Below are 26,293 nucleotides of genomic sequence, written 5' to 3'. Positions count from 1 at the left end.
TAAAATAGTAATTAAATCTCCAGTAACAATACATGACCATAAACCTGATTTTGTGTGTCATTTGTGAATGGAGATTAGTGTGAACATATCATTTGCCTTTTTTAGACACTTTCTTAGAAACAGAGAGTTAGAGCTCATATTTTTTCGAAGGTTATTAAAGATGTCGTGTTGGAAATGCAAATCCATATTCAGATGAATGGAAGGCTAATAAGCCAGCAGATATTATGCTAACTTGGTTCACCTCATTTGCAGAGTAGTGTGATCAGCAAATCAAAAGTCAGAACAGAAACGCATTGTCTTCTGTGCTGTTGCACTGCTGACAGTTTGATGCAAACTGCTGAGGTTTTTCTCTATTAGCAGAAATGATACAACCAACTGATGGGTTAGGTAGGAACATGGATATTGTCTGAACAGAACAATAGCAAACATAACTGTCACTTGTGAAAGTGTAGATTGTTAATGTTCTGTAACATACAAATTCTGTCTCTGATTTAATTAGATTTATTTATTAGGCTCCACCAATACATTTACATTTCAGCAGTTATGTGAAATGAGGTCTATCTACAGAAGTTAAGAGTGTGATTATGATAATTTAACACAACTTGTCTTTGATAATTATGAAAGAAATATTTAAGAATACTTCCTCTTTTTTTACCTGATGTTTCCTGCTCAAGAAATCCCTGATGTGCTGGTTATTTTTCTGACAATGTAAGATTTGGTCTGATAGTCCCAAGACTAGTTTTTATTTAACTCTTCTGCGGTCTCAGCTCAGAAAGAGCGCTGCAAATGTCACGGTCGGACAATGGTGTAGTGTGGTGGGGGACGTCCCTGTCAGTCCATCAGTTTGCGAAACCACACAAAAAAACCCTTGTAAAAGCGCACGCAGGATCAGTGTGACGCTGCGGGATTGTGCTCAGAGTAAAAAAACTAGTGGGGTCCTAATGACCCCATTTCTTAACACCTGGAGAGAGTTGAACTGAAAACTTAAAGGAATCAGCTTTCACTTAATAAAGAAAATAAAACTAGGTATCATTCTTGCCTCTTCTTCATGATTATGCTGTATTTTGCGTTAATCAGTGACTAAAAATCCAATAAAATACAGTTAACTGTGAGGTTACAGCTTGGCAAAAATGTTTAAATGTTCAACAGATATAAGTACATGTGGAAGATGTTCTATTTGTGTGATTTCACCCAAGCTTGAGTTGGCCTCCTGTCATCGCCGAGCAGGAATCCAACACAAACCTGGATGTGCCGACAGCAGCTGCGCTTGCACTGTGGAACTCGAGTTTCCTGGATGCTGTCTGGAAAAGTAACATGTTAGAGAGAACAGAGGCGCAACAGATATCAACAGCAGATTGTCAAAACAAAAATCAAATGCCTGCACAGCAGAAGGTGGACAGCCTTTCCCTCAAATGGGCTCATCATTCAATGTTTGGATTTCAGATTCGGGGGTAGTTACTTTGCCAAGAACACATCACACAAACGCTGCCGTAGATCTGAGTCGGTGCAGACAAACACAACAGTTACTTTACAAAGCTTTTGTGAAAGCACACCACAAGCTCCAATATGTCAAAGAAAGGCAAAGCTTCGGCGTATCAGTCCGGCTCACAAAGAAGCTGCAAAGGCATTCTGCTTGCCATTATAGCCGTCTAATAAACACTGTGAATCCTAATGGTAGACAAACTAGACATAGTGCCATGCTTTCTAAGATTGGGTCTTATTTTAGAACTGAATCTAGCCTGGATAACAGCAGACTAGCTAGGAACAAAGGAAATGAAATGACTTAATCCTTTGTAGAAGTGGGAAGCTGTAAAAAAGGAGGTGTGGAAGTAAGATGGCTAGTGGGATGACCCTCCCGGGAGCACACACCACCCCAGGCATACACATAAAATGTATGAAAAATGATTAGGCTGTGACTAATTGCCCGTTTAGTGTCGCTGAAAGTTGTTAAACAGACCATTGCCTTTTAATACCTAAAGTAAGGAAAGGAATTAATTAAGCAGAAATGTATTCTTCTACTCTGCCAAGCCTCTTTCCCACAGTCTCTAAAAACACTGTGTGATGGGGTTTGCACCTTTGGGAAATGGGTGGTAATGGTCTGAGAAAAGGATCTCCTTTTCTCAAGTCACACTTTTTTTTTTTTGGGTGACTGAATGACTGAAGAACACGAGGAGCAGCTGCTGCCATAAAATGGAAGGCAGAAGCTAAATGAAAGTTTAGAAGGCTAGGGATTTATGGCTGCACTACTGTTCTTCCAAATGCATGAACAGCAAATTGGAAATCTATAGTAATTTTTTTAGACGATTTGTACTTTTAAAAAGAAGTACCATGGTCCCGGCTTGGGTTGGGGTGAGTTGATTTTCTTCGTCAGCGTACACTTTTTTCACTTGGCTAATCAAACTCTTATCACTTTTGTAAGCAGTTATAGATCACTCAGTGACATGGCCATTGCGAGAAAAGTCAAACACGTTTGCAATAATCGCTGCAAATGCTCTGTCATGCTCAGAGTAGGCACTTCTGCATCTGGTGCTTCTGCGTCTTTAGAAATGAATTTACGTTGGACGTTAGATTTTATTTTAGGACGTTGTTGCAGGAAAATGACACGTTTCTGATCATTACCATATAAAATGTCATAGATCAAAATTTCATTTTCCGAAGTCAGTTCTGTTAATAGGAGATTTTGTACATATTAGTCAGTCCAGGGGTAAGGGAATCAGCAGTTGCTTTTCTTTTTTTTTAAGTTTTTTTGTGTGGACTAAATTTTACTGGTGACTGTACGATGAGATTCTGGCAGATCTGAGCCTGAATATGGGGACACTGTTGCACCGATTCTCATTGTGTAAAGCATGATAGATCAAAATATGAATTTACTTTGCAATACAGTAGGGAAGATTAAAAAAATGTAATGAAATAACATTAAGTTAATGAAAACATTGTCATTTCTACTACCTTCAATGGTTTGTGTAAGGGCATTGTCTCTAAACCTACACCCAGAGCAATATAAGGATGACACACAATGGTCCTGGAAAGGTCCAGATCTATGACCAATTGAGAATTTGTGTAAACACTCAGAAATTGTAATTAATAGTCTCCTTACAATCGGCCTGATCTTAAAGCTGCAGTATGTAACTTCTGTAAAAAGAAATATGCATATTTTTAGACGACATAGTGTAGCAGAGAGCAACAGGGAGGATGTGAACGACATGCACACAAATTTGATTGACAGCGCTACGGCCCGCCCCCTGGCTCTGATTGGTTGTTTCTGTCTGGGTTGTTTATGTTAGTACTGGGAGAAGGCAGAGGAGTTCTTTTTTTTTCTAGATTATATGTCTTATACTGTGACGACAAAGTAACATTTTTAATAAATATGTAAGATACATTTTCTCATAAGTTACATACTGCAACTTTAATGGGTTTTACAGAAATTTCATGCAGGAGATGTACAAAGCTAGTGAAAATGATTTGCGTATATTAACAAGCCCTGCATCAATTTCTATCCTCTTTTGCAATTATGCATTACTCTTTGTTAACCTTAAAATCTCAAGAACATTAAAATTTATGGCGGTAGGGTGTGTGAATACCTTAGCAAGACACTCAATCTTGTCTAATATTTGAACATCAGATCTTGTCCACCTCTGAACTCAATCCAGTGCAACAAACCCTGATAACTTGTCTTTCTATAGTCAGCAGCCGTTCGATCTGTTCTTCTTCTCTTTGCTGTTGACTAGGATGCACTTGTTCTCCATATTTTATCATAACTTTTCCTGCATAATTCGGCATGCAGGGAAACTGTTACATATGATGCTCTTTGTATTTTCAGCAGCACCTGTGAAATTAATTAATTACTGAACGTCTTATTCTGTGTGTCAAGATTTGCAACAGACAACCATGGCAAAGCTGAGGCATGGCAGTCCATGTGCGAACAGAGGATCAACATTAATGCATGTATCCCACTGAGTATGAGTTGTCTGCCCCTCATTAAAAGTTAGTGAAACCTAAGCAGCAGCCACACTCAGTTTTTTTTTCTTCTTTTTTGCCAGTTTCTTCAACAGCGCCTGGAGCATTGTATTTTAATTGCAGTACGAATAGACCAATAGCTGTGACAGACATGATGTGGTGTAACAATATCAGCAGAGTAAATTGAGTGTCATGAAAATGCAGTAATTATAAGTCTGCTTTAAAAAATAATAAAAAAAAGCTTAAAATGGATGTTCAGTCATCCATTTTCCAAAAATATCTACACTGCCCACATTGTAAGCTCACATTGTGGGATTCCTTTTTTTTTTCTTTTTTTCTAAAGGCATAAATAATAACCTCTCCACTACATTGTCTGACTTGTAATGCTGACATTAAATTCATCTGTTGCACACGGAGCATTTTGGTGCTCTGCCGTAGAAGGATTTTACATCTGAGGCTCTTTTTTTGGGGGCAGGGGGCAATTTCAGGTGCATGAAAAAAAAATAAATATAGTGGAGCAAATTTTTTTGGACTGTCGGTGCATTTGTAGATAAACTGTCTGGGTGAGCTCAGGCTAACCCTTGTCCTTGCAATTCAAATGCTTAGGAAGCAGTCTCACATTTGATGGATTTGGCTGTCGAAGTGCAGGGTAAAAATAGTCTGAACTGTGCTCTGCTGCTGTTGTTTTGTCAGTGCCTCCAGTCAATGGGGAAGACAAAGTGATCCCGTGTTTATCAGAATACATCTGTACAAGAGCCTCATTTTCGTCCTGTCTCTACCCATTTGTTATTATTGATAACAAGGAATTGATTAGAATGAAGAGCCATTACTGCTACTGGGAATGTCTTTAATCAGTCATTTCCTAAGTTCTTTGTGCTGTCAGAAAACATAATTATGCAGATAACGCACATCGAAGTCAAGAGTGACCTTCTCTCAGCTAGAGAGATATGGGACTTCCCATTTTGTGTCCATGTAGCTCTTGTTTTTATCTTCAAATGAATCTATATCCCATTTTCTTTCAGTTTTTCTCTGTATATGGCTCACAAAGTAAACGTATTCAAAACACCCTCTTTGTTTGAAATTATGTTTAATGGGAATTTAAAGAAAGCTATATTTAAAAAAAGAAAAAACGTTCTTTAACCCGTTTTATTAACATGTCCTGTATGTCTGAAAGTAAAGCATATATGAAACAGGGAGCATCAACAGCGAATACGGTCTATATGGTTTTCTGAGAATTTTGGTGTAAACAGTAAAAACATGCAGATCCGGATGAGGAATAGATAATCTATAATATTCTGCATTTAACGGTGAATTCCATTTTGAGAATCAAATATCACGCGTTTTTCATTGTTCTACCTACAGATCATAGAGATGTTCTCTGTATTCATAGCAGTTATCATCAGATATGTAAATTATGTTTTTAAATAGTAAATATGGCTTCAAATCTGAAGCCATCTTCAGATTTAAAGAAGAAACAAAATTTTACCATGTTAGTACTCTTGTGGCACATTGATACGGACAGACACTGTTTGTATTCGTTGGAGGAATAACAAAAAAAAAAATCCAGTTCAGTTATTATTGAATGTATTTTAAACATTTAGAGCGCAAGAAAGCTACATTAAGTTGTTTTTTCTGATATTCTGATATGCGTCCTCGCTGGCAGTCTTTCATCGGTTACTACCAAAGCCATTGAAGGGGCAACAGTGGTGCTTAAAATTTTTTTAAAGAAAAATAACTGTTTAGTTTCCGCTGAAACCATCATCCATAGCTTTCTATCACAGCAGGCAAACACTAAACACTCATTCCTAAGGGAAATTTAGAGACTAGTTCACCTGACATGCATGTTTTTGGAACATGGGAGAAAATCAAAGTCGTTTGTGAAAACTAACTCAAATAAAAGAGAAGAAAGAACATGTCGCGATGCAAAAAGATCCTAAGTGTGGAATTGAACCTAAGGTTTTTTTTGCTACAAGGAAACTGTGCTTTTAACTGTTCCATGCAACTAATTTCCAAAAATGATGTTTAGCTGCTTAATTTTCTGTTAGTTTATAACTGCTAAGCAGGAAAATAGTACTTGAAACTCTTATGCCTTCAGATCCTTTCGGGATCATTGAGCTTCTATTTTGCAATGTTTAGGGTAGCTGAGTCCTTTTGGACCAAGTGTTGCTGTGAAAGGAAAACACACTGCCTCCTACAGCTCTGTCCATTTACATTTGATTCCAGAACGTAAGCAGCAGACCAGCAGCATGTGCATATAATTGAAGTTTCGACTTTGCATTAAATTTTAAAGTGTAAAACACTTTACGCAGCATGAATTTTCCAACCGTAGAATTTCCATTAAAGTCAGGCTATATTTTTGTCTTTCATAGAACAATTCCATTTTCCAAATTACACAAGAGGTAGGACCGTGAATTGAAAGAATCAATATAAAATCTCAAGTTTTTTTCCCTCCTAAGTAAAAAACATTTGGCTTCTTAGAGCTTGGTGGAAGATGGTAAATTTTTTTGTGGAGACAGCGGAGATCAGTCTGCCAGTAGCAGGATTTACACTTTACATGCTCATTAAGTTCAGTCCTGACACCAGGGGGACCTGAAAGTCCTGCCAGATTACAAAACAACAGGCCAGCAAAAAAATAAATAAAAACTGACTGCAGTTTTACTGCTTTCTCGGTTTTACAGCGCATGCTCTGTACATTAGACCAAATATAAAGAGATTTTTACAAGAAACAAAAACAAACTTGTTTTGACTATTTTCTAAATTGAAACTAACCTTTGTTTAATACAAGGGACAATGGCCTTTTCTAAGTTTTTTCTTACAGAAAATTTGGGGAGAACCATAAAAATGTCACTTGGATTAAAATGTGAATTTGTTTTCTGTTATCTTGTGAAGAATAAATAGACTTTACCATATATTCTGCATTATAAATGGCTTCATTGAACAGACCAGATGGTGTGGTGGTGAATCCGTGGAACTGGCCACATTGCAGAAAGGAATGTTCTTAGTTCTCATTTTCTGAATTCATCACTTTTAAAAAGAAATTACAACACAGCCAATGATCTTTTGAATTGTGTAAATAGGACATTTAGTGTTTGGTTTTCACAATTTTATTCTTTCATGTTAATCTGTCAGGTTATAAAAATCAACTTTTTAGGATGAATTCACACCAGCCCTATTTAGTCCACTTTAATCAAACTGCACTTTGTTTGCCGAGAAAGTCTGGTTCATTTGGGGAGGTGTGAATAGGTAATCGAACTTTAATGCAGACCAAAAAAACTAACTCTGACCTAAAACTTTATGTCTTGGTTTGGTTCAAGTGAACACTATTGTGGTTTGAATGCATATCTGGATGCCAAGCAGACCGGAGATCGCTCCAAAAGCAGGAAGATAACTATAGTGCAGGGCATTCTGGGTAAATAGAACCAAAACAAACGCACAAGTCTAATACTGGCCGGACAAAAGAGAAATCCTGCAACCTCTGTAATGCTACTGCATTTTTATTTACATTGCGACCATATCTTCTTTAGAGGATTTTGTGTTGTTTCGATTGGTGGTCCTTGGAACAGCGTCACCACACGCGAGGGGAGGAAGTTTTTTGAAGTTCTTGGTTCTTTTGAGACCCTGCAGCGTTGAAGTCAACCGCCCCAGCTGAAAATGTAACATATTGTAATATTAGCCCCCAATTCAACCGAGTCTACTACATACACCATTAGGTGTGAAAACACCCTCATAAAAAAGTTTGAATAAGATTTTTCAATTTGCCTAATTTCACTGACAAATTTATAATTCATCCATTTGGCTTACAAAACTGGATTAACAGTCAATGGTGATTCTTGGTTTGAAAGCTTTAAAATGAGTAAATGTCACCTGTTATCAAGAACTGATGTCGGATAAAATGTGGTTTAAAAAATATATCCCCCATTTTTTTCGTGAAATTGCTTGTAGGAAATGAACAGAATCAAATCTGTAGGATTTCCTCTTCCTCTAACCTGCACTTTCAGGGCAATTCTGTCCAGCCTGTTTCGAACGGCAGATGGAAATTTGTCGACTCCATCTCCACTTCCCTGGAGAGTATAAATGATGAGATTTGTTGTTTGTGTACAACACATTGTGGGACAAACACAAATTGCTCGTACCACTTAAAACAAAGATTTTATACAATGCATTAAACCAACATGGACAAACGTTACTTGAATTTGACAGTTATTGGTTGATCACCCTGCTGCCTTGGTACCATAAAGGTTAAAGCAAAAGTACAGATCTGGTGAAAATGGTGAACAAGATAACAGATACTAATTACAATTACAAAAGACAAAGGTAATTAATGGTATTTTTACTATCAACTTTTTCCTAATTATTTATTGTTGCAATGTTGCTTGTTTTGTTATATTTGTGTGCCGTCTTGCAGCACTTTTGTTCAACCCCTTCTTACTTGGGTGACTGATAAGGAAACCTCAACCTTGATTCTGGAATACTTATCTGCTGTTATCAATTTAGGATCAGTTTCCTCCTCATTCCTGGCGTTGTTGCTGTAGGATTGAATAGCGGTGTAATAGTGGTTGATTTTCATACCTAATAGTACATGGTGAGCTGCATTTTTAAAGCAACTCATTAGCAGTTTAGCTAAAATGTGTTGTTTTGTCTGTTTAAATGGTCATATACCTAGTTGGGATTCACCAAACATGGGTGCTGTTATTCATGGCTGCAGCAAATTCAGACAAAGCGACCACATTGTGGGAAGCGACTGCATGAGTGAGAGGGTTAAACTATTTTAAAACAAAATTATAACACAGCTGACATTTTAAATTGTCCATGTAAGACTTCTAAAAGACTGCCAAATATCCATCATGATAGAGGTCAACTGCCTCTATCAAGGATTAAATAGAGTGTAACTGCTTCAGACTATTTAGCCTTCCTGTTATCTGCAGAGGTCTAACTCTCTTTTGCTTTCTTGCAACCTAAATGAACTGTAGACGTGGAAAAAAAATTAATGTCCTTTATCAAGTTCCTTACATTCCTTTGATTTCATGATAAACAACTTATACTGAACAAAACTACTCTTAGGCCAAGTTTTTAACACCACCTAGCCACACTCAAGTAGGACACATTGACTAAAAAATGATTAAACTGTTCGTATGATAATTACTCATATTCAGCTACCTCAAAAAGGAAACAAAGCAATGCATACAAATGACTTTTTAAAGTTTCATAGTATCCACTAGCTACATATCCCAGAATTAGTGTTCTAATGTACAATATGCCCCCGTCACAGAAATCCCACTGCCATTAATCTTTTGACATACCTCTAAGGTACGCTGTCAGCAAGCCACCGTGAGTTCGCTAAGCTAAGCCTGACATTTGAATAATTGTAGTCATTTGAGACGGATCACTGCTATAATGTATTGGAAACGCGCAGCAGCTTAAGCACCACATTGAGGCCCCCCACTATATTGTACATCTGGTGACCCATTTTACAGCTGGAGCAAAGAGGTCCCTGTAAACACACTAGAGAAGCTCAACTAATTGGAGCAAGGTAAGTACAGCGAAAATGATTGTAATTAGAACCTCAGTGAGACTTTTCTTCCTCCCCCCCTTCCCCCCTCCTCTCGTTTTTTGCAAACAGAAAACTGGAAACAATCACCGGCATAATCCGTCATTTACATTTTTTAGGATAGCTGAGCATCAAGTCATTTCTTTCTCTTCTGCTTCACAGAGTACTGACAGAGGAATGACTCTTACCTGTCCTTGCCACCTTCCATCGGGGGCTATTTGCAGCCAGGCGCATGCATGGGCAGAAATGAATATAAGGGGGGAAGGGAAGGTGTGGGAAAGTATAGGGTGTACACTGTGGTAAAAGCAGTAAATATGACTGATGAGGGAAACCCCTTTGTAGGGTGAAATAAGGGCCGCTTGGGGACTCACCGTATACACAGCACCTGTCTCGTCATCGTTTAACTCTTAGTTGTTGGATATACTAGACTGTCAGCAATTCCCTGCCTCCTTGGCCTTTACCTGTAAAGTAGCATGGAAACGCTGACAAGCTGCCAAACTGGAACGCACTGGAAATGACTGCTGATGCTTTTCTTTTGAGTTTTTTTTTCTTTTCTCCTTTTTTACAGAATTAGTCACACTCGCGGAAAGGTGCACTTAGCAGCATTTGTATTCAACTGACCGCCTTTCATATGTAGTTCCACTTAACAGGAGCTTCCTTAAATTATCTTTTCTTCTCGACACATTAGGAACTTTGTATCGTTGCAGCTGTCCTCTGATAATTCTACCCTCTAGCTTCTTGAAGTGTCTTAGTGATGCTTCCTGTAATTTCTGTCTTTTCCCCGGACCAATTCAATTGTCTCTTGATATATTCTCGGCTCAGCCGAGCATGTCATGAAACACATTAGTTGTTTGCAGTTTAATGCTTCAAGGTTACATCTCTGCTGTAGTACATTTTGAGGTCTTGTAGCACTTCATCCACACTTGTTTCTCACACCAGGTGATCTTTTTTTTATTTGTTTATTTATTTTTTAACTTGCCATCAGAAATTGCTTCAACGATGACGCCAGACCTCTCTGCCACATGTTGACTTGTCATTGGGCTCTGCGCCAATTACTAATCATTTAATGTGATGGTAATGGTCCCCTTCCATAACTATAGTTCAGATAGTTGTGCCAATCAATTTGTTTCAAGCTCCACATCATGAAATCATATTACTTCATGGAAGTTTAACAAGTCTATTGGTGCATTTACTTCTAGTTTTTGGTGACTGTACACTATATAAAAATAAACTGGAGGAGTGTTCATATTATCAATTAGTTAACTGAATTATAATCACCTTTTATTTAGTTTGTAAATATAATGTTCAATGAGTTATGTTCTCAAATTAACGTGTTTGGGATTTTTAATTCTAACTAAACGTTTTTGTTTTAATTTAAAAATGTTGGATATTAGTATCCCTCAATTGTTGTGTGCTGTATCTCTCAAAATGATTTTGGTTGATGAGCTTTTCTTTTGTGGGTGGCATTAGGAGGAAAAGCTAAGCTCAAACTGATCCATGGTCGAAGCTAAAGCAATTTGTTTCTGTTTGTTTTCAACACATTTCTTGTGATGCGTTGGAGCAGCCCTGCCAGAGTCCAGCCTCGAACCTGTGGTGGGAGCCAAAGATTAGGGTGATGGCAAAGATGCCTTTTAGGAAGTGCAGCTCATCACCAAAGATAATTTGTCAAAATATCTGTGGAAATGTTGAAAAAAACTGTTCAACAATTATGAGAAGAGTTTATTTGCTGTAATGCAAGTCAAGAATTTTCCATCAACTCTAAAAGAAACAATATAAATAATTTTCACCTGCCATTTTTTAACAAAACCAAAACAGATTGGAATTAATACTCATCTGTTTACTATGCTTTGGAACATGTTTCATTTTTTTTAATCAGACACAAGCTTTCTAGGTTGAGTTGTAGTAATTTTTCAAAAGTATGAATATGGTATGAATATAAATGTATATGGTATGAATATTTTAGGGCTTAACTATGTCAGCTTATTAGAAGTTAAAAGCTGTCACAACACACGTGACTGAGAAAGCTTCTGTGTTGGAGCAAGAAATTTGCATCCAGCTTTAACTAGTTTAGCAACAGTGCTAAAGACATAAATGCTGATGTTCCCAACCCTGAGACGGTTGCCCTGTGGTTGTCAGGAAAGCGCTTCATATTGGTAGAAAATGTTCAAAAGGCTGTTCTAAACTTTTAATATATTCCTATTTTAGTAACATTACATCCTAAGCACAACCTGGAACTGTGACAAAGTTTGCTCTGTACTCAATTTGAGCTTGTACATGTTTACATCTGGATTTAAAAGCATGCTACAATTCTGTTGCTTACTAATACTGTCATCTAATCAATAAGAAAATAGCTTGATGTGTCCATAGTTAGTCAAAATAAAGCTAGAAATGTATTAATTTATTTATTGTAATAATTAACTACAAATAAGACTAAAATAGTCTTATTTAGAATAGTTTGACATTTTTTAAATAAAATTTGTAATTAAGCTAATTTGTAAATTCGATCTTTGTCAGAAACATTCCTTAAAATGCAAATTGTTGCACCAGTTTTGCTGGTTGATTCTCATAGTTTTATATGAAAAACAGTGCTTGAAAGGAATTGATTTCAGTTTTTCCAACATCATCAATCACCCTTTGCCTTGTTTTTACAGATGGCTTTGACGGCTTTATGCATTAAGACTTTGTAGGAACTTTTCATCCGTCACCAAACATTATCTGTTTTGTGCCTCATGATTCTTGTTTCTCTTAGAATATCACACTTCATGGTAAATGTTTTCTTTCTCTTATAGTGAAGCAGGTCATCTGATGGCATTGTTTTTTTTTCTTTGTCCCAAGAGCCACCTCCCTCTCTTCCCCCCCTCTCATGCATATCCACAGTCCATGCCCTTCATCACCTGTGAAGGTCTAATCTTATCTGCGGTGGTTGCATGGCTCATCATTAATCACTCCGCAAACCCAATCAAATGGTGACTGATGGTTGATCTGGCCTTGTCCGGCCACCTCTCAGTTCTGAGGGTGGCTATTTGCTCTGCTGGACCACTGTATTGTACTGCGCTTGTGGCTGATTGCAACTGCTGATTGTGTGTGGATAAAAGCAGTAGTATTGTCTTTATCGGGCACAACATGTGCTGTGCAACCCTGTGTCAACTGTTTTGTAGACCTAAAGGTTCAGCACTTTGCTCACAGTTTGACTTTGCACGAGTTTGGACAGAAGCTGAGACGGTGCATTATTTATCTGCCGGTCATTGGCAGTGTGGGATGTGGGCCGGACATAAAAGTGTGTGTGCACTTAAAGATAGGGAGGATATAAATGTCACATAGCTGCAACAAATCAAATTTAGCTACTCCAGCTGTTAACCGATCTATAGTAATCAATGAGATGGTGTTGACCTCCTCACTCCTCACTTCATGAACCTTTAGCAGTCAGCACAGAACGTAAAGATGTGCCCATCCATTTCCCTCAACCTGCTTTCAAAAAGGCCAGAGAAATGAACGTCAAGGATGCATATGTGAAGAGCAGTAAAAAAACGCATCTCGGTGCATATTTCTGTATTTTTGCATCACACCCATCCTTATACCCTAGACATTAAGCAATACATCCAATATATTAAAAAAATGTCAGTGACTGAAGCCCCCCACACCCTGAGGCTGTGATTAGAGAATTGATCAGCAATGAGAACCAATACATGCCCAGCGCTGATGTCAAAACACAGATGGCATGACTCATTTCGCCGCCTTCTGAAAGAGTTGTTTTGTGTAATCCCCTCCTATGGACTTGTCTAGCCAAACGACTTCCTGGGGGGATGTGCTGCATCTGGTTATATTGATCTCCATTAATTGCCGTGACAGGCAAATATGAAATTAAATACCAGTCAGAAAAACACCACTTATCTCCACGCACAAGGTGCAATGGCAGCAATGACATATTGGTACAACGCACATTCACAAAATACAAAACAACTGCTTGGTGCTCAGCGTTATCGGGGGGAGAAAGATCTTTCTGCTTGACGTATCATTTTGGCATCGGCCCGCTCTGGTTTTCGTAACCTTTGGATGCCTGCTGTCCCTGTCCTACAGAGAACTGAGGATACATCTCTGCCCTATTAGGGATGAATAATGAGCTTGTTGGCAAAAGAGACATTGCTAATATTTTGTCCAAATATCTCAAATCTGTCCCCAATGATAATGTATTCCGTGTCGGTGCCAAACGGCTCTATGTTTGAGGAGATGATTTCACTGCAGATACGACTAATAAATTCTCCTGGTGCATGAGGAAGAAATAACTACCTCCTATCGGGCAGGTGCATTGCCATCACAAGATGAGCTTTGTTTTACTGTAATTGATGCTCCGCTTTTGCAGAGGCATATTTTTGTTTGTTTATGCTAATGGCCATGATGGCCTGTTGGTCTATCAAGCAGGGAAATGGCAGCCGATGCTTCAGGGAGCGAGTCATTGATCTCTCCTCTGTGCTTTTCTTCACAGGCACCTCACGTTGTCGGAGTCGACTCTAAGACTAAAGAAAACATGTGAAAAACCAGGGTAAGAAATCACTTCTGCCTTATTCATGTATACCACATCAACCTCGAGTTAATTATTGCTTGTGCGGCGTCTACCAAGCTGCCTGCCTCAAAAGTGCACTGTCCGCTCTCCTTATATTGGGCTCTTGAGGCTTAATGCTGCCTAAACAGCAAAGCCGTAATTCCCTTAAGCTGTGCTCTATGCAATAACTGTTACGCAGGAGTACACAAACAAAAACAGAGGTGGTCTGTTTTGGAAGGAAATCTCCACAGCCCCTAATAATCTTCGATGTTGCGGCGGTCATTTGCACTTATTGAACACCTTACACATCACAAAGTAAAGAACAAGAGCTGCTGGCCTCAGATAAAATCAACCTGACTTATTTCTTCAAGTTGTTTTTTTTTTGTTTGTTTGTTTGTTTTGCCATTTGAGGAATTTCCTATCAATTTTGGCAATTTAGAAAATGTATCTTGTGATTTACAAAAAAAAAAAAAACATACATACTTTTTAACTTTTTTCCACAAACGTCAATGTATTTAACCTTTTTTTGTGACAGGTAAACAGAAATTAAAGCCTAATTGTGAATTGGGAGAAAAATTATAAATTGTCTTAAAAAATGCAAATAAAAGCGTCAGGCATTTGTGTTCAGGCCCTCTGCATTCATTCAGTACTTTGTAGTACTTCCAATTACTAGCGATATGAAGGCAAGTCTTTTGTCTCAACTAGCTTTCGCAGAAATTGACATTAACGACCCTTCTTTATGTCAATCATGTTGAACTGGATGGAAACCAACTGTGAATATCAATTTTTATGCCTTGCTGCAGATACATGATTGAATTTAGGTTATGGCTTTGACTGGGCCATTCTAACCAGTCCACTGCAACTCTGGTACTATGTCATATTCTGGCTAAGCCATGGCTATAGCCTCTTTAAACTGGACACCTGCCCTACCACTACACCACCCAGCATCGCGCTTTGTCATCCCTTCTAAAGAAAAACATTGCAACAGCATGACATTGCCACCAATCGTGAGCGTCGTTTGTTCCAAAACTGTTCTTTTTCCATTAGTCCCAAATAGTCTCATCCGACCAGAACTCCTCCTTCCACATGGCTTATGGCATAATTCATGTGGGACTTCTTAAGGCTTTCGTTCCACAATGGCGTTCATATTGGTAGCGTCTGAACAAGACTAGATTTGTCAAGTGTAGGATTAATTGGTTGTCCTGCCAATATTTTCTTCCACCTGACCTTTGGGTCTCTGCGGCTCATCCAGAGTTAACGGCTCTTTGGATGCTTCTGACATGAGTTGCTCTTTTTGCCCAGCCTTGTCACATTAGGTGGATAGCCATATCTTGGCAGTTTGCAGTTAGGTCACACTCTTTTTCTTTGTGACATATTGAACAGTGCTTTCTGAGCTGTCCAATGCTGATATGTTCTTTTAAACTTGACAACCTTTATCTTGATCTCTGTGGTGTGTTTTTCTTCCCCTTAATACTGTTTGTTCAATAACGTTGTCTGACAAACCTCTGAGGCCTTTCTAGGACATCTGCAATTATACTTGAATTGGATTACATATAGCAAGGCAAGTGACTGGATTTTAAATGGAGCATCAGGGTAAAGGTGGCTGAATACAAACGTGCACCTATCTTTTCAAATGTCAGTGTGTAAAGAAATATTTAAAAACCATGTATTTTCTTCTATGCTGACTAATTATAGCACTGCATTAAGTTGGCAGGTCAAATAGCACCCTGATAAAATGAACTGAACTTTGGTACTATGGTGAGTAAAAGGTGAAAAGGCTCAAGCGGTATAAATTCTTGTGCAAGGCACTGTATATAGCAGAGAAAGAAGGCTCCATAATCCCTGCCTCTTATGAAAGGCTAAGTACCCACTGGGTGACCAGAGGCAGAAAGGTCGGCCTCAACGGAGGCAAGGATTTTCCAGTTAAAGATTTCAACATTTTACTTTTCTTTTCAATACTGAAAACACAGGGGTGTGAGGACCACACTCACAAAGTTGTTTCCCAGGGTAGAACATTGGTGTGTGGGGAAAGCAAATAAATAAAAAAATAGGGGGAAAAAATAATAAAGTAAAGAGAAATCATTGAGCGAGAACACTCTTTTCTTCAGTCACCGGCTCCCGCTCCTGGTCCCACACTTTTTGAAATGTCAGTTCTTTAGGGCTACAATTCTAATTTTTGTTCTGCTCAGTGTAAGTAAATAGATCTGACTGTGAGTTTTTGTTCACAGATCCCAGGAGAGTGGCTTGCACGCTCAGCAAAGAGACCTCTCACTGCCACCTCCCTCTAACATATTGATCAGGAACGGCTATTGGCGCTGGCCTTGTGAATAAAATGCTGCTCTACCGAGTTCAATTCCCCGCTGGGCCACTGAATGAAGAGACAAAACCTTTAGCGCTTGTTCCCCCCGCATCCCCCACCAAAACCCCTCATCCACCCAATCCTATTTAGCTCCGCTTCTACATTGAGTGTCGCCGCTAGCAGGCACATCGAAGGACAAAAATTGAAATGTCACTTTTGTGGAGCGCTACTTCCGAAGTGCCTGTGTATCTGTTTTGCTGCCTGTCACTCATACGTTTCAGGCTCCACGGCAGAACAAGGAGCGATCACAATGAGATGGTTTATGAAACCGAAGGTAAATGGTGTTGTTTTTCTGACTCTACGCTCAGAGTCGTTTGTTGACATCAAAGAGAGGAGGAAGCGCCTTGACACATGCATCTAGAGACATTTCCCTCCTGGAAGCAATAATCCTCCTGACATTTGAAATTACCAGAACATGAAAAAAGCCAATGTTTATACAGATTTAGGGTACAGAATGAGTGGCGTTTTGTTTACACATGATAGACAAACCTTTGCTTTTTTTTCTCTCTCTCCTTGTGACTCCTTCAATTGTGTGACAAGGGGGAAAGATTTTTGAGATCTCTCTCTTCAGCTTAATGCAGTGGGGTAAATAATTATTTGATCTTCTGCTGAATTTGTCAGTTTATCTCCTTACCAAAAAATTAATGGTTTGGACTTGTACTGTGTTAAAACTACATCAAATACTGCAATCCACCACTTCTATTGAACCCTTTCCACTGTCATGGTTGAGACCAAAGAGAGGTCTAACGATGTCTTATGGATTTCCCACATTGGCAAGAAGCTCAGTGAAAAAGAGGACGCTGCTGGTCCAACAACTTTAAAACAGAAGAGATGCAAAATAAAAGTGGGTTGGCCCAACTTTAGAGCTCCATGCAAGATCTCACAACATTGGGTAGAAAACACTGAATACCAATTAGGAATGTTTCTTACAGCATGACAATGACCCAAACCATAAAGTGAAGGAAACATGGGAGTTGCTTAATAGTGCGTTCCAGTTTTAGTTACGACTTGTTAGGTGGACTTCTTGTTTCAATATGGCCGCTGCTCACATCAACTGCAGTAAGAAACTGTGGAAACCTGTTTATTTTACGAGACACACATGCAAAAGTGTCTAAAACCAACACTTGTAACTCTAACCTGAAAAACTAAAAGTGATGTTTGCTTATGCAAAGTAAAGCAAATTAAACAATTTCTAACAAGATCTATTGCAAGCAATGTTTGTGGCCATTTTGAAATTTCGACTTCTCAACCAGAACGCTGCTACCTTGACTTCAAACCCAGCTCAGAGTTCCCACTTCCTTCGTAACTCGAATGCAGCATGACAAGCAACACATTAAAATTCTACAGTGAACTTTAAGATCCAACCAGGGTTTAGATCTTAATCCCTTTAGAAATGACGGTGTAGACTTTTGAAGGAGCAGAAACTTCGAGTTGTCAAAATAAAAGCCTCAAAACTTTTAGGATTTGTAGAGTAAATTAAGAGACGCAAACGAAAAAACCCTCCGGAAATTCCTGTGAATCTGGTCACCAACAACACCGTGCTACTTAGGAATCACCACCAAGTATTAAATCATGTTTTGCTTCAGGGCCAAATTCGTATTTCACTAAATTAAAAACCAAATTCAGCAATAGATCAAAAATAATAATTTCCCCCACCGTGGGTCCCTTCATTGAAGTTTTAACCTGAGTATGGATAGACTTCTTTAGACTTTACATTGTATTTTATATAATTTTTTTTTTTGTGTGTTCCCTGAGCCACAGAATGAGTTTGGGTAGTCAAGTGATTTCCCATATATCATTTATTTATTTAGTAATTTATTTATTTGTGTATTAATCTATGAGCTATGTATTTAATATTAAATAATGCACAGTTCTCTTCATGAGATTTCCTGCTTCCTCAGTGGTCCTTTGCTTTCTGTTTGGTTGGAATATAGGGCAGTACAGTTTGAGTGCTCTTGTCAGAGACAGTTTGTGTGCTGCTATTTCTTAATAGTTTTTTGCGGCAGCCGGGATTTAAGAGACCTTTCCTGGGTAGCGTGTGGGCTCCTGTCATCGCCTTCACCGGCGAGGAGCCATAGGAAGGGTCCAGACAGTTATATAGGAGCGAGTGCTCAGAGGAAGAACGCTTGGGAGCGACTGAGCTGCCCAGGAGACCCGGCTCTGTGTCGCTGTCTGGTGTGGCACAGCCGCTCTTGTCCTCCCGTAGCTCCTCCTGCTCCTCCTCTTCATCGTCGTCGCAGCACAACGCGTGGTAAAGAATCTTGTCGCTGAAGCGGACTCTTTCTCGCGTGCCAGAGGTGCGCGAGGTCTTTTGACTGTGTGTGGAGCTGCTGGCCTCCTCGCTGGAGGAGTCCGGAGTAATGATGCGTGGCCCATTGGGGATCGGAAGCCCGCCATTCATCTGGGAGTAGACCGAGGCAGTGGTGGGGGGCGGGGTGGGGGTCAGGGTCTGGGTCGGGATAGTTCCTTGATCCAGGTCCTGTCGTAGATCGCCCGGCTGTTCGCTGGATCTGCGGGCGGCCGCGCCGGCGGCCTCCAGGTAACTGCAGAACTCCCAGCTGTCGGAGAGCACATCTGCATTGAGAAAGTCCAGCCTGAAGGCTTCTCCCAAACCCCGCTCACTGCTGGATGTGCTGCTGGCTGTGGCCACCGTCCAATCATCCGGCTCCAGGTCAAAGTCGAAGTCAGACGTTAATTTGTCGATTTGACCCACCACCTGGAGCAGGAAGAAGCACACAACAAAAGAACCAATGAGATGTTTCAGAGAAGCCAACGACATGGAGAATAAGCTCTCTGATGTGTTTACTCTAAGCAAATAAAAGTACATATTGGGGAAAGATAAAATGTTTAACCACAGCTGTTCAGACTCTAATATCTAAACGTGCTCCAAGATCTGATTCAGAGATTAAAACTCTGCTGTATTTCTCATCAAAGTGAGTCAAAGTCCGTCTATCCAGTTGCTGTCAGCATGTGATTTTGTCTAATGTAGATCATCATCGAAATCATCAAAAATAATCGTCAAACACGCATCAAATATATTGAGCAATGTTCCAGCTGTTTTTAATCAAAGGTAACTCTAAGCAAATGGACTTTTAACCTTGATTTAAAGGAACTCAATGTTTCAGCAGTTTTGCTGTTTTCTGGAAGTTTGCTCCAGAGTTTTGAGTGTAAAAACTGAATGCTGCATCTGCGTATTTGGTTCTGGTTCTTGGGATGTAGAGAAGACTAGAACCACTAGACCTGACTGGTCTGGAAGGTCAATACGACAACAGGTCTTTAATGTTGTGCCAAGTCATTCAGTAATTTATAAACTAACAGTGTATTAAAGTCAGGAAAATGAAAACAAAAAGGCTTTTCTGTTCCTCTGATGTGCTGATGGAGATGGATTCAGCTAATAAATATCTTAGACTTAGCTGACACATAACTATTATAAAAAGCAACTGCTGCTGTTAAATTGGCTATGTAGCAACATTTAGGGCACTAGGTAGAAAAAAACTAAAATGGAGGCACTGACAACATATGATTAATTTGTGAGCGCTGTGAGGATCCTGTGTCTTGCTAACCATTAGCCGCTAACGACGTGTGTTTGTAAGTGTTTCAGGGTCTCCTACGGCACAAAACTGAAGGGTTGTTCCATTTGATCGTCTCTCCTTCTGAATCTAAAACAGCTAGATCCAAGATATCTTACCTAACCCAGTATCCTGCATGTTTGTTTCCCCAAGTTAAACACGCATGAATAAAAAAAAAAAAATGCCATTACACTCTGGATAAACTTGATGACATACTAAGGAAATTCCTCCATTATTACAGCTGTGTCGGAGTAGAGCCATGCCTAAAAGATGCAGGACACTAACTCTTGAGGACCGCAGTTGGACATTCCTGACTTGCACTAATCAAAGTTGAACTGAATAATGTTACACAAAACAAAGATTGCTTATTATGTGCGCAAAACCTCTTAAGAAGAAATAACTCTATGATTTTTAGCACCACATCAGAATGAAGAAAAGACTAAACACTGACTAAACGGATCTGCACTGCAATATTCTACACGGATCTTCAACAGTTCGTTATACATCGAAGCAAACAAAAGAATGACTTCACCAGATGAAAAAAAAAAGACTTTAGATACATTAATCTATTTATGACAACGAAGCTAAAAAGACGAGAGACTTTTTAAAAAACCAGTATTAAACATAATATTCAGTAAACCTTTATTTCGGTATTAAAAAAATGTTTATTGGTCTGATGTAATATTTCTGCCGTAAGCAGAAAATCATCATAATTAGCAGAAATAAAGGCATCAGTCTGAGTAAGTAAATATGTATAATGTTTTTCAATAAGTGGCAACATCCTCCAGCTCTCTCTGACAGATCTCAAGGCGTTCCCAGGTCAGACTGGATATACGGTCCCTTCAACAAATTCTGGGTTCTTCCCTCGGGTCTACTCCCAACGGGACATGCATGGAAGACCTGCAAAGGGGTTCGACTTAGGGGAGATCCTGATCAACCTTAAAAGCCACATGGATTCCCCGTTTCTCCTGCGGCACCTTTTACATAACACCTCAGGGGTATCCAGATCCACAAAACGCATGTATCCCGTAGAAGCATTCTCCCACAACAGCTTCAGGAATTCTGCGACGGTAAAGATCTGGTTCACTGTTTCATAGCCAGGATGAAAGCCATACAGCTCCTCTTGGAGCCAGTCTTATCAGTAGCTAGGTTTTCTCATTACAAATGTGCACAAATCTTTGTCTATATTCTCCTCGTGTCGAAAAATCACAATTTTGCAATTGCGGTGTTTCCATTGAATACGAAATTAAATTAAAACCAGAAGTGAATCAGCTTGTTCACGCGGTAAGTCATTAAAAATTATGGAAACGAAGGATGTAAAGAGTTACATAAGAAATATTCATCAGTCAGACATGGCGCTAGTGCATCAGTAATCAGAGGAGATGGCATCTTATTCAGGCATTGGAGCGACAAGTTCCTCATACTAGGGAACGGCTACGAATGCGCCATTTTGGGGAGATTGTTGCAATTTTACAGAATACTTCTGGATTCAACACATTTGAACTTTTTATGAACTGAGCGGTGTTGGCACATTGTCTGAAAAAAAAAAACAAACCACCGTCCTACTACTTCATGTTGTTTTCTTGGTCTTTTCCATCAATAGTAACATCTAGTTGTTGATCACATGACTCGTGATGTGAAAAAAATGCTCCGGTTGTAGTTTTGCGAAATACATCTATTTCGGTACGGCTGATTTTCCCGTTAAGGAAATTTATTTTCGTAATTAGTAAACTGAGAGCCAGCAAACGGTATCAAAACAAACTTTCAAAAACATCTGGAACCACATGAACACTAAGCAAAGTTAGTCAAAGTGCCTTGCAGAACTTAAACGTAGCACATGCTCCTTTAGTATCAGGCAGTGTTTTCTTTCACGGTTAAAAACAAATGCCTTTTTTTGCACCAATCTTACATTATTCAGATGCATATCCATAGTTATTCATTTGCACAGAACGCATTTTTTTCATAGATAATGTGCAGAAGCAGTAGAACAGAATTATTCTAAAAGAAAGGACTTGCCTTAAATTAAATCTTAGTTGTTTTTTTTTGTATCACATAACATGACGTTTCCAGATGCTTTCTGTCCTTGACATCCTACTGATGTACAAATGCACAACCGCCCCACAACCCCCACTGCTAAGTTCAGCAAAAGCCAAGATTTATCCACAGCAGCTAATAGATCTGTTTGCTTTTCCAAGATTTTTTTTTTTTTAATCCGTGAAACCTAAATTGTTTGTTAATGTGTTTGAAATGGGTTGTGTTTTTCAGCATGGCCTCCTGTGGACAGGTGTTTTAAATTGCTCCATGTCGCATCCGCACAAAATTAAATATCCTCTGAAATGAGCTCGTAACACTGACAACGTGCCACGACTCGCAAAAACAGCAGGCAGAAAGAGGCGGAAAGAAGCCCGTTGTCTGATTGGTTAAAGCTGCTTTGTGTAGTTTTTTTTTTTAATTCATAAACACACCCTAAAATTCATGCTAATGTTTGTTTTTTCTCTGTTGTGCACAAAAATAAACAGAAATATCCTACTGCTGCATGAAAACGTATCACTAAAAGACATTTTATTTATTATTCCCTCTAAATTGACCTGAATGCTTCCGTGATCAGGAGCCGTGGTGTTGAGTGTTTGATGAATAGAATGCCCTTTAGTGGAAATTGCGCTGCTTTGCTTGACAACACCTAAAATTCAAGCCCCTCTGTACTTGACATTTTAGCTCCCTCAATCAGCACATTCGGCTTTCAACAATGGATCGTGAAACGAAAACACTCACGGCGCACGTAGCTTGTAAACGATACATTTCCCCCAAACTATCCAGCAATTAAGCGCTGTTTTGAAGTTTTGTTTAGTTCTACAAAAAAAGAGAAAAGAGTTCACATGAATTAGCAACATAAATGAAGATGAAAAGAGGAGAAACCGTAATTTTGCCCTGAGAATTATAATTATTTGCAGTGTTTGCTTCTCTCGGGCTCTAATGACTGCAAAATAAGTATGATTGCAGCACAAATTTAAATCTCATCCCTGTATTTAGACCAAAAAAATATTCTATCCACAACTTTTAATTAAATTCTGAGCATTACCACCCGGTTCCAGACTATTTTAGTTATTTTTTGTCATACATTTCATTTTCTTAATACACCCTCAATAAACAAAACATCGATAATAATGATAAAAAAAAAAAAAAAAATTAAACAGTTTTGATGACGGAGAGATTTGGATGTGTACGCACATTATCATAAAATTGTTGAATAAATTAGTTGCTGTTGGAAAAGCATGGATTTTTTATGCTTTAGAGTCCAGTTTATTAAATGATCCCATTGCCTTTTTTTTAATACTCTGCAGCTATGCAGGGTTTTTTCTCCCCCTCAGAAGCAGATGGAGGAAAATTATGTTTAAATCTTGAGAAATCAAAAATATGGAAAACCTGAAAGGCTCCATAACTCCAGAAAATCACGGAATCTCAGAGACATTTCATGCCGTTAAGTAAAACCATCTATATTTCGAATCAAACTGTACGCCACCTCATGCCTGGCCTTAGTTCGTCTGTCAATGAGTCTTCCTTTTTTCTTTTTTTTGTTTCTTTTTTGCAGATCCGCCAGCCGCATCATCGTACACCTCTTGAGTACCTGGACGGTGCGCGTCTGCTGGCAAGACTGTCTGAGGGAATTGGGCTGTATGAATCCTCTAATCCCTGAATTACTCAACCCTGTTTGCTGTGTGATTTGCAGACTTTAACTCGTTGGAGCTATTAATGTAAAATGCCTCTCCAGGCTGGGGGGGGGTAGAGAGAGAGAAAAAGAAAGAGAGAGAGAGAGACTTAAAACGCTTTGTTTACTTCATTACACAGCTATTAATCAGCGGATTTAAAATTTATCAGGTGCATTTCAAAACATCATTATAACAGCAAGTTGGAGGTTGCATCGTAGTTACTGCGGCATGTTGTAGGTTCATTAAGTGTTGTAACTGTCTTGACTTAAAGGGTCTGCTGAGACTCTCTGGATGGTTTATGCAGCAGCAACAGAAAGCTCTGCACTTTTCTCCTTCTTCAAGAAGTTGTGATGAAACGGGAGAACGAACTGGAATGACTTGACAGCTTTTGGGCAACAGAATGATTTTTGCTTGTACTTTTAGTATTTTTGACAGTTACAATGTGCAACTGTAGCAACAAGGTATTGTTTTTACTACTGGGAGCAGCTGATTAGAATTGGAAAAGCTTAAATAATGCCTGAACTATGACCCCAAATCTCAGAGGATTTGAAAAGGAGGCTTCGTGGATGCATGGCCAAACAAAGATCTAAAGAGGAGCATCAAAAGCAAATGAAATAGATGAGCAGTGCTTCATTAATGAGCTGTTACTGTGGAGTATTGTCTCTGGTGCCTGGAAATCAAGCTGTTAGCTTGTCATATAGCACAGAAGCTTCTGACTGCTCACAGCATCACCATCCACAACTCCTCTGAAGATACATTGACGGTATGAGTGACGGCGACATTTCATTTCCCTTGAAAATAAATTACAAATTTTAGTTTTGTTGAATTATTTTAATTTAATTGACTGAGCCCATCAGGAGCATGTCGCTTTCAATAGTCCCTGGGAGAGAAATAAAACAAACGCTGACTAAGTCACAGTGCTGCTACAAATGAAAATGATTTTGATGACCGAAAATAACCACAGATGTACAGGTGCATCGAAATAAATTACAGCTTCGTTGGGAAAACGAATTCTTTCAGCAATCCAACTAAAAAAACTAATAAATTCATTAAATTAATTACTGTATTTTAGGTGTTTAGACAAATATTGATCATTTTGAATTACAGCTACTAACTACACAATATCCAGTTTTAAAAATACAGAGGCTGTTCATATATTGTGTAGTAAATTTAGTTTCCTTTTGCACCAGTGCAGCCTAACATGAAGTTGGTCCACCTGTGGCTCTGCTGGGGCATTAAGGAAGTCCATGTCACTTTAACTGTGCCATTCATCTCATCTACATTGTTGCCTCTGGTGTCTTTCATATTCCTCTTGACAAAACCTCATAGATTCTCATAAGGTTCAGATCAAGTCATTTAGCAAATCAAGCACATTGATACCATGGTTCTCATACCAGGCATCAGTACCTTTGTTAGTTTGGACAGAAGCCAAAACTTTATACCGAACCTCAATCAACGTGAATTCTGGGCCTTTCCGCTCTTGCTCCAGACTCAAGGTTATTGATTTCCAAATGAAACCTTTTTTTTTCCATCTAAAGAAAACAGCTTTGGATCTCTCAGCAACAATCCCGACCTTTTTCTCCTTAGCCCAGGAAATGATTGCTGCTGTTTTGACTCAAGGAATGTCACTAATTTGCTTCTCAAGGATCCAGGTATTCTTTCTGCATGTGCCGCTGTTTCTACCCCACTTTCTCTTTCTACTAAACTTTCCTTCAATACAATAAGGATGCAGCACTCTAAGCAGCCAGCTTCTTTATCAGTGACCTTTCGCCGCTTCCCCAGCATGTGGAACGCATCAGTGATTGGCTCGTCAGTAGCTGTAACGTCGGTTGTTTTCTCCGCGATCGTGACGGCCATGATACTGCATTTCTTTCTTTCTTTTTTTTTTTTCTTTAAAAAATGTCTACATTACTTTCACCTTGTGAAATTGTAATTTTTTCTGAGAAACAGAACTTGGGGTTTTTATTAGATGTGACCTTTAATAAACAATGAACTGAAACGGATTCCTGAAATGTAGCAATAAAAATGGATACGATAAGTTTTCAGTTTTTGAACTGATTTACTGGAAGGAATTTTAGATGATATTCTGATGCATTCAGATGGGTGAATAACATCATACTGATACATGATGTACCTTTTTTATATTTACTACTGGACAGGTTCACTGGACTAATTCTTCCATGATGATCCTAAAAAAAGTAAAAATTTGGACAGACAGTTTAGAGTAAAGAGAAACCAGCCTGTGTATTTCTGCTTCTTTTTATGGCTCTCACACTCTTTGCAGTTTATGACACAGCAATGGCCTATTTTCGTGACTGAAAAGACTATTTTCGACACAGTTGAGCCGTAATGGATTGTATGAGAGTTGATGTTCTGTAAGTGCTGCAGATTTGACTGTAACTTCAGTCTTTAATTTTCTCTCAAAGGCCCTGCTGATGGCTGTTTTCGTTACCGTTTGGTTTGAAGAGCGCGATTATAACCATGTCAGTCATTTTTTGTGTGCGTATTCTGATCATATAAATTATAGAAAAATAAAATTCAAATGTAGGTGTTTAATTGGTGTAATTTCAGAGCGTCTTTCTGTGTATGAGCGAGATCACAGTAAATGTCTCT

General features: G+C 38.9%; 1 protein-coding gene across 1 annotated transcript; it reads right to left on the bottom strand.

Moving 5' to 3' along the window:
• Positions 1-18,301: 18,301 nt before the first annotated feature.
• On the bottom strand, positions 18,302-25,537 carry insyn1 (inhibitory synaptic factor 1). Its single transcript, XM_088004615.1, has 2 exons — positions 25,445-25,537; positions 18,302-19,120 (listed from the first exon to the last, which is right to left on the bottom strand). The coding sequence occupies exons 1-2, from the start codon at positions 25,535-25,537 to the stop codon at positions 18,302-18,304; spliced, it is 912 nt and encodes a 303-aa protein (XP_087860741.1).
• Between the last annotated feature and the right edge of the window lie 756 nt (positions 25,538-26,293).

Source organism: Poecilia mexicana, unplaced genomic scaffold (genome assembly GCF_051168715.1).
Source record: "Poecilia mexicana isolate PSO_F unplaced genomic scaffold, ASM5116871v1 scaffold_3, whole genome shotgun sequence".
In the NCBI taxonomy this organism is placed as follows: Eukaryota; Metazoa; Chordata; class Actinopteri; order Cyprinodontiformes; family Poeciliidae; genus Poecilia; species Poecilia mexicana.
The sequence above is the reverse complement of the archived record's forward strand: the minus strand, read 5'-3'. Positions and strand labels throughout refer to the sequence as shown.

What these genes read in the sequence shown, in the direction of transcription:
- insyn1 (XM_088004615.1), bottom strand. Translation starts at nt 25,537, where the DNA reads ATGGCCGTCACGATCGCGGAGAAAACAACCGACGTTACAGCTACTGAC. An exon ending in TGCTGGGGAAGCGGCGAAAG is followed by an intron (nt 19,121 to 25,444) that starts GTCACTGATAAA and finishes TTCCTGCTCCAG; the next exon opens with GTGGTGGGTCAAATCGACAA.